The following is a 9,933-nucleotide window of genomic DNA, read 5'->3' on the forward strand; positions in this document are numbered from 1 at the left end:
GTGGCCATAGTTTTTCTACTTTTGTATGTAGTGTGGCCATAGATTTTCTACTTCTGTACATAGTGAGGCCATAGTTTTTCTACTTTTGTACATAGTGAGGCCATAGTTTTTCTACTTTTATTCAAAGTGAGACCATAGTTTTTCTACTTTTGTACATAGTGAGGCCATGGTTTTTCTACTTTTGTACATGGTGTGGCCATAGTTTTTCTACTTTTATTCAAAGTGAGACCATAGTTTTTCTACTTTTGTACATAGTGAGGCCATGGTTTTTCTACTTTTGTACATGGTGTGGCCATAGTTTTTCTAATTTGTACATACTGAAGCCATTGTCTTTCTTATGTTGCCCATAAAGAGGCTATGGTTTTATCTTTGTCAAAGCAGTATTATGGATCATCCATCATTGCTACATATTTTTTGCCTTTTCTTGTAGGGATTGAGCGCAAAATGGAAGGAAGTGTCACCATATGTGAAGATGTTTGGAAATGAATCTGTGATAGTACAGGAGGCTGCCAGAATTCATGATGCTTATCATTAAATAGTACACCTATTATAGGAACAAAACCATTTTGCCATCGTACAGCGAAGCCGCTTTTCAGGATGGAAATTTTCACCATAGCCAAAGTGGAACAAAACCAAAAAATTTGGAATATTGCAAAAATTAACAAAACCTTAATTTACAAAGGGAAAATATAGATTAGATATTGAGGGACATGTTAATATATTTGAAAATGTTCATGCAGGTTTTGAAAAACAAATTTTTTGGTTTTGAATAATTTTGTTGTTTTTCACCAAGGAGGAACAAATAAACAAAATTATTTCCCATTAGTTCTAGCCAGTATAATTAAATTTAGGGATTGCTGATTGGAGAGATACATTGATTTGTTTCAAGTATTTATTTGCAATCCTTCATTGAAAGACTTAATGATATTTATGAAGAAGAAAAAAAAGTTTTGGTTTCAAACAGCCTGAATTTCTTACAAGGTTACATTAGAAGTGAATCAAATGAAAAAAGAAATGTAAATATTGCAAATACAACGCAGTTTGAAGTATTAACAATAAGTTATCGACCATGAAGTTCAATCAATGCATTTTATTTTGTGATTTATAAGTTATAGCAAAGGCTTATAATGTTGATATTATTGCTAAGCAGGTGTGCTTTTTGGGGGGCATATTTTATGTTATAGAATATTTTGTTAGAGGATTTGTAAAAGCGCCATTTTGAATAAATTTTTTACTAAATTTATAAGGAAAGGGTATTTCCTTCACACTTGTTGGTGTCCACTTTATGTCTGTGTATCCAAACTGCGCCAGTTTTCATTCATGTAAAAATATTCCATGTTGTAGTACATGTATGTAAATCTCGTTTATTGTTTGTATGTACAGTGATTATTTTGTATATAAGTTATTCTTTTTGTCATTGATAAAAAATATTGGCCAACTGTGAGCCTTTTCCAAATTGAAATTCTAAACTTGTCAATTTAATCTTGAAAATTCCTAAAATTGTGAAGATTTCTTTAAGACCAACTCAATTTTCTACTTATAGTCAAATATGACTTAAAAAAAAGAAAAAGAAAAAAGGAAAGATATGGTTGATACTTGTATATCATGACATCATCTGAAAGAAAAAGTTGTATTTCATTTTGTACAAAATGTTCTTTTAAAAGTTTCCAAAATTTCCTCTGAATACTATTTTTAAAAAATCTTTATTTAAACAGTATAGAAGCTGTGAATAAAAATCATTGACAGTAGTAGAATTTCTTTTAGGTTTTACTTAACTTGTTATATAGTATAATACTAAAACTTGTTTTTATGTGTATAATGTTATACAGCAGATTTATTTGCATATTCTTTACATTGTTTGTTATATAGTAAAATCTGGGACTTAATATAAAGGGACAAGCAACTACTAACTAGAAAAAAAAAATCTGGATAAAGTGTGTGTGAATCCTCAGGAGCATTAATAGCAACAACAAAAAATGAAACTTGGAGATTTGGTTTCATTGAGTCTGTACATCTTACATGCTTGTTGATGCCCTATTAATAGCCGATCAATCTGTAATGGGGTAATGTTTAAATCATTATATTTATGCCATTATTTAAAAAAAAAGAAAAATGAAATAAAAAAGATCAATAAAATTTTCATAAAATCACGTAAACACCATTTGGATATGTAAGGACTGTTAAAATCTTCTGGAGTCTTTGTATCTCTTAGCTCCAGCAGGTGATGTGGTTTTGTCCCGTGGTTTTGCTTTGAATATTGTAAGACCCAAGGTAACCCCTCTTCCGCCACCATATAGCCTAAACTGTGTCAGTGCACCGTAAAACTGAACAAACAAACAGTTGACTTCTATTTCTCTTATTTACACGATTACCGCGAACAAACAAAAATATACCTGTTGCAACGATTAATATAAGACAATTGATTTGACGAAAATATTACATGACTCTAATCTCTAGTTTTATGCCCCTTTATATTATGTCCCTGGTAAATGTCGTAAAATCTGTTATATCTCAAAGCGTTAAAGATATTAGAAAAAAGTTAATTGTAATAGTTTTGTCTAAAATCAGATATTACTTTTAAGCAAATTAATAATGTTTTAATGAAAGGTTTTATGAAAAGAAATTAACAAGAGGAAAAAGTTTTTTAAGTAAGTGTTTTTATTTTATGATGTTATGTCTTTGTTATTATGTTGACTATCTCAGTATTCAATTGAGTCAGAATTGAATCAAAGTTTAATCTTAATTTTATAAATATGTATTGAAAATAAAAGTAAGAATTTTATTGATTAAAATAAGTTGCAGATTTTTTTAGAACACTAAAATGTCTCAAAGTTATATTTTATGTTTAAGTTAGGTTACAAATATATGTTGATACTCTATGAGATCTAACTTTTTTATTTCATAAATTTACGATTTTTTATTTTATTTTTACTCATTTATAAATACAGTTTAAGTATTTTATACGTTCTAGAATGTCACATTATGTTGTTTTTTTTTTCAATTTCTAATTGCACATTTTAAGCAAAGCTAATCAACTGGATTTTAAAAGTTTTTCTTTTGTAATTCATTTAAGTTTACTACAGAAATACCATTTAATTTTAGTAAAAAACAATCTTATTAAGAAAGAAACTATTGTTTATTTTTTTAAATAGTTGAAAAGATTTATTTCTATAATATTTGCACAATTGTGAAATTAAATATGAAATGTTGATAGAAGAATTTAGAAAAAATTATCCAAGGTTGTTGACTATTCTCTGTGATAATGTAAGTACTTTATCCATAAATCTCATATATTTTTCTACATGGAAATGTTTCGACAGTCGGAAGTATTTGAATATGAATATTTTATGATAAACTCTGCCACTTACAGGCATATATCCTAGTTTGTAAGAATATTTGTGATTGAGCAAAATACTATTCTTGGAATGGTTTCATTTTATAAAGTTTAAATTCTCTAAAATGTGAATGACTGTTAAAAAAAAAAAAATAGTAGTAGTGCGAATGTAATTTCTATGTCCCTCGTATTTTTAGATTTAACTTGGGACATATTGTTTGTTTTTTAGACAGGCTGTTTGTTTATTGTCTGTCTGTCATCTGTCTGTGGAAAATTGTAAATCTTGCTGTACAGTTTTCATTCTATAAACAAAAGTTTTTATATTTGAACTTAACTATTGTCAAGAGCTTCATTTTGATAGATTTATAATTATGTGACCTTGATCTCTGAGTGACCTTGTCCTTGAAGGTCAATCTTTCAAATTTGGAAAATTTAGCTATATTGTTTTGTTTATTATCAAATTAAGTTAAATTGTTTTTGTTTATTATCAAAATGAGGATGGGTTGCATTCATGTTGTTAAAAACAAATCTTGTATTATTCCTTATTAAAAGAGACAATGTTTATTTGTTTACAAAGGAGAGAAAACATGCATCTTTAGTACTTGATTAAATGTAAAGGTCCCAAGAAATAGACTTTTGCTGGAATTAAGAATACTTTAGGTTTTTCCAGCTAATTCCAAGGTACAAACAAACTTTTATAGCTACAACTTCAAAAATAAGCACAAATGACTGGCTTATCTATTGTGAACGGAAGTGCTCTGTGAAGTTACAATGGTAAAAGTTTATTTGTACTGTGAGTTTGGAAAAACCCACATTTGCCGAGTTCTAGGTAACATCTATTGGATGCAATTAAAATGTTTATAGTATCTCATATGAATATTTAAATATTGACATAAAATAAGATAAATTCTTTCTTATATTGGTGTAAAAACTTTGTTTGGCTTGACCTCATGAAATAAAACAAATAATTTACATGCATACAAATGTTGAAATCTGTGTTTATATTCAAAACTATGTGTTGTTATTTGAGGTAATCAGGGTATTTATTGAATGATTCCATTATCTTTTATCTCAGTTCTATAGTAAGTTGCTTACCTGTTTTATACTTACAGCTATTGTTGTTTAGTGTGTTTGTCTCGGCAAATTTCAACTTTAAAGGGACTCCACTGAGGTTTTTTGACATGACAGGACTAGAAATATTTTTCCGAGATTTTTGTACCAAGTGATGTAGCTCAAGACCAGTTATTTATGTGCACATTTTAAAGTCATTGCCTCTCTCCATTTTTTTTCGAGAATGATCATTTTTAGCTTTTAGCTCAAAACTGCCAAAGAATTGTACAAAAAAGTCAATTTCCTGTTTAATTCTGAGTACATTTCTTTGTTATCCATTACCGATTTTTCCATTTTAAGTGCTTTATTTGATATTTGTTAGATTTTGCAGTTTTAATATTTGTTAGATTTTGCAGTTTTATGTTTTTAGGCCTTTGGACCTTAGTGGAGTTCCTTTAACTTTCCTTGATTTGCTATTATCTTGTACATTATTCCACATGTATTAGCCAATACAATTAACAGTAGATCCTTTTCGCAATTAACGTAATTATCTTTCAAGTAAAAGTCACATGGTTCCAAAATATTCAAAATGAGGCAGAGCATGATAGTGTGGCATGCATCAGTATTACACATTTAACATCATCACATGCCCAATTTATTCTCCTAGTGAACAGCTATACATGTTTGTTATATAATCATTGTCATCTCAGAAAATATTGTTATACATGTACATTATATACATGAATCTTAAGTGTGCTAGTGAAACTGCTATATAAAAAATAAAATAAATGTCCTACTGTCAAGTAATGTAGATTAGACAATGCAAAATGATTAGAATAGAGCTTTGCAATTTTTTTTCCTTTCTCTACCCTTAGTGTTTTGAATATTTTTGTTTTCGTATTGTATATACTTGTAGAATAGCTTGAATAAAAAAAATTGAAATTGTCATTTTAGTATAAATGGTGATAAACACCTCACAATTTGTAATTGCTGCTTAGTTGTCCAGGAAAGCAAGTAAGGTTGATTCACCACCATGGTATGACTAAATTATGTATTAAATTTGGCATACAAAACCAAACCAACAAGAAACAAAACCTTCATAAGTTAAAGATGGGAGGTTTTTGCTAATGCTTAGTTATCTAAGGTTTACATCCATGTTTAGTGTTTTCTGTAGATGCATACATGTAGATTAAATAAGAATAAAGGCAATTTTTTTTACTGAAATGAACATTTTAAATTTTAAGACAATCATTTTTTTTTCAAACAGTATCAAACTGATATATCTTAAAAATAGCAATAAATAGCCAATAGATTTATACCAAATTAAATAGCATGTTCAATGTACATCATCAACATGACTGTGAGGTTAAAGTTTTAATAATGGTAGTGTTTTTATATACTCTTCTGAATCTCTGAACTTAAGATAATCATTATAAACTGCCAACGAATATTGTAAATAGTTTTTATGTGTTAGGATATAATAAGCTTATTTAGCATTCATCTTAACATCGTAAAAGTTCATCACTTTATAGGTAGTTGAGTCATTCAAAATAATGTTCATTTTAAAGTAGAAAATAATAAGCATTTTTTAAATGCAAAAAGACTTGTTTAAATGTGTATGTTTTTAAAATGAGATAAAAAGGTGCTTATTTGAAATAGATGTTTTACAAAACAGCCTAAAATGGCTTGTTTTAATCTGAATATATTATCAGATCATGTTTTGTCTATTTAGCTGTTTTGACTTTTATTATATGCATTCTTTTATATCCTGTTCTGTATTTTTTCTATATTGCTTGCTGTCCTAAAATGCTATCACAACATGTTTTATCTTCTGATTTATTCGTATTAAAATGGTTCTATCGCAACATGTTTTATCATCTGATTTATTCACATTAAAAATGGTTCTATTACAACATGTTTTATCTACTGATTTATTCGTATTAAAATGGTTCTATAGCAAAATGTTTTATCTTCTGATTTATTCATATTAAAAATGGTTCTATCGCAACATGTTTTATCTTCTGATTTATTTGTATTAAAAATGGTTCTATCGCAACATGTTTTATCTTCTGATTTATTTGTATTAAAAATGGTTCTATCACAACATGTTTTATCTTCTGATTTATTTGTATTAAAAATGGTTCTATCACAACATGTTTTATCTTCTGATTTATTTGTATTAAAAATGGTTCTATCACAACATGTTTTATCTTTCTGACAATGCTGTAACATCATATTTTATCTTTTGACTTATTCTTATTAAACTCATTATCATATCCTGTTTTATTGGCTGATTTATTTTTATTAAGCTCACTATCACATCATGTTTTATCCACTGATTTTATTTTGATTATTTAAATCATCATCAGATCTTGTTTTAGTGACTGATTTATTCTTATTTAATTCATTACCACATCCTGTTTTATCTTTGGATTTATGCTTATTAATTCATTATTGCATCCTGTTTTATCAGCTGATTCAGATTAAATGGATTATAACACCATAATATTATATCACTTTTTTGCTCATCATGTTTTATCACTAGATTTCCCGTCATATTTTATCACTTTTAATATCCCATCATACTTCATGTATATCACTTAATTGCATTTTGTATGTATCTTATCACATCATGTTTTGTATTTGAACAATTTTTACTTATTCCACAGTCATGTTTCATTACATGGTTTAACGACGAGATAGAACAGCATTTTCATTTAAATAATAACACAGTATTTGGAGCACACTGCATGCTTTTAAAAACGCTTCTTACATTACAATATTGTACTTTGAAATCAAATGTTCTATTGTTGTTGAATTATATAATTATATTTGGATATTACTTAGATGGACTCCATGCCAGATTGTTTTTATGATGATCCTTTAAAATTTCCCCCTTGTTAACCACTGGTCACAATCAAAACCTTAACACTTACCCACTTACCATGCAAGTGTAATGGATTTGCCCTGCTGCTTTTAATGTGGAACAGTCCATATGGAAATAAAGGGATTTCAGTATGTAAATATGAAAACTTAGCCAGCATTGGTTTAGAGTTTGGTCAGACTGCATGGATGTGCAGGCTCGCCTGGTTCTATACTGTTGGCAAAGGCTTAGCACTTTGAGAAATATTTCTGAATGTCGTTTTATTATCTGTTGTGTACATTCCTGGAGTTTGTCTTTTATGTTGAAAAATTGTTTTCTTTATGTAAACATATTACTTATGTATATACATGTGTAATCATAGATAGATGCTTTGTTAATAGGTCATTTTGAATGGTATGTTTGTTTTGTTTTTTTCAATCTTAAAGGGACACCACTGAGGTTTTTTTTTTTTTACTTGAAGGCACTAGAATTATTTTTTCAACACTTGTGTACCATTTGATGTAGGTCTGGGCGCCAAGTTTCAGATTATGCTCTTAATCCGTTTCCAGATCAGAATCATTTGTTTTGTGCAAAATCACCCCAAAAAGAATGCTTCTCACTCAAAGGGGCTAAGAATATTCCTAAAGTTTAATTTTCAGTATATTTATTATGGTTTGTAAACTTTACAATTGTTAGTGCCACACTTGAACTAAGTAAGAATTTCAAATTATATATGTGTGATTTGACCTCAGTGGAGTTCTTTAAAGTGTTTGCTATTCATTGGTCATTGCAGGTATTTTGTTTTGCAAATATAATTTTAAACGGGTATTAATATTATAACAATAAGTTAAAATATTTTTTGTGTTTTTGTTGTTAATGTGTTAAACATTATATTTACTGTAAGTTGCATAGTTCAAGCAGTTTCAAGTGACCCTTTTTTCATCAATCATAACTAATAATACATGAACAAACTGCTGCTCATTCTGTACTTCTTTTAAAAATTTCATTAAGAAATAATAAATGGTTTAGGCCAAATTTAAATTTACTTTTATATGTAGAACATGGTAAGGATTAAAAATAAGCGTTCATAAATACTCTTCATGCCTCAAATTGAGGGAACAAATTATTATCATGATTTAAGATAACTACTTTTTTCATGATTTATGATGACTACATCTATCATGATTTATGATTGCTTCATCTATCATGATTTATGATAACTACATTTATCATTATGATTTATGATAACTACATTTATGATGATTTATGATACATGTTATGATTGTTATTACATTTTATGGTACTCGCATAACAAGTATGACTTGCATTGACTATACTTGCATATTATCAAAATTTATGATGCTTGCATATCAAAATTTATGATGCTTGCATAATTATTATGCTTGAATATTTCATGAGTTATGATCTTTGAATATTTCACGAATTATCATACTTAAATATTTCATTAATCATCAGTTTTGAATATTTCACCATTTTTGATATTTCATGAATTATGCTGTTGAATATTTCATGATTTATTGTAAATGTACTTGAATTTGTTCATGATTTATTGTACTTAGAATATTTCATGAATAAAATTATTATGATTCTTGAATATTTTAGATGTATTAAACTTGAATATGTTCATAATTTATTGCATATTGTATCCCGTTTCTTGAATTTGCCATATCACTGAGTCATAATATGTTTAGCTTGTTTTTAACTTCCACTAGGTTTCAAGCAACACAATAATAACACTACCTCTGCGTTAGAAAGACTTAATTTGATTTCTTATCATTATTCATGTTAATTATATGCATACAGTGCATGTGCCTAAAAATATTTGATTTAAAACAAAAACATTTCTGTTATGTAACATGTAACTGTAATTCACTGGCTGTTAAAATTGTCATACAGAACAATGCCAGTAAAATAAATCTATTGTAAATGTAAAGTATTTGTTATTTGTTATGATTTCGTATGATTACATGTACGGGGAACGAATGAATGGATGCTGTGTCAGTTACGGGCTTCCATAGGTTTTTAATGACATGCGTGTTTTCTAATATACATGTATGAAAGTTTTATCCTGAACACCTAAAACTGCACTGAATGTCGGTATGACGGAAACTCAAAGTGAAGTAGAGATACTGCATTGTTAGTTTACAGAAGAGAACCACTGAATCACATTCGACTCTAGGGGATGGCGGCCTAATGAACCTTTCCAGTGTTTATAGTTTTATGCAAATTGGCTGGCTGGCTTGTCCGATTAATACATCCGTATTAATTTCTACCAACAAAGACACCTAGGTCTTCAATATACTTTATGTCATAAGATGCGTTTACAGAATATATTATACATGTATAAGCAGAGAATCCTAACCCCTTTCCTGCTTAAGCCGAAAGTTATTATCCTGAACCAGCACATGCCTAAACTTTTGTGCAGTCGGTCCAGACTCTATATTAAAACCTCCGAATACTTTTGACGGACTGTTCAAAGTACAAAAGCCATTGCATAACTTCAGCAGATTCAGCATTAAACAATCATCATTAATTTTCTAAGAAGTCCCAATTTTGTATCTATAAAGTATCTATATTTTATCTTTAAGTAAAGACTGTATCGATGAGTAGTAATACAATGTACTTACATTTTCTTAATTTCGTTGCGTATTATGTTAAAGAAATA

At 28.5% G+C, this 9,933-nt stretch overlaps 1 protein-coding gene across 1 annotated transcript in view; it reads left to right on the forward strand.

Moving 5' to 3' along the window:
• The window catches only part of LOC132755921 (transient receptor potential cation channel subfamily M member-like 2), a 45,787-nt gene extending 36,586 nt beyond the window's left edge, over positions 1-9,201 (forward strand). The window contains exon 16 of the mRNA XM_060746859.1: positions 431-9,201. Within this exon, the coding sequence (XP_060602842.1) occupies positions 431-535 (105 nt within the window). The 3' untranslated portion in view covers positions 536-9,201. The remainder of the gene's footprint in view (positions 1-430) is intronic.
• The last annotated feature ends 732 nt before the right edge of the window (positions 9,202-9,933 follow it).

This window comes from Ruditapes philippinarum, unplaced genomic scaffold (genome assembly GCF_026571515.1).
Source record: "Ruditapes philippinarum isolate M1 unplaced genomic scaffold, ASM2657151v2 ctg1610_1_1_1_1, whole genome shotgun sequence".
NCBI classification, from domain to species: domain Eukaryota; kingdom Metazoa; phylum Mollusca; class Bivalvia; order Venerida; family Veneridae; genus Ruditapes; species Ruditapes philippinarum.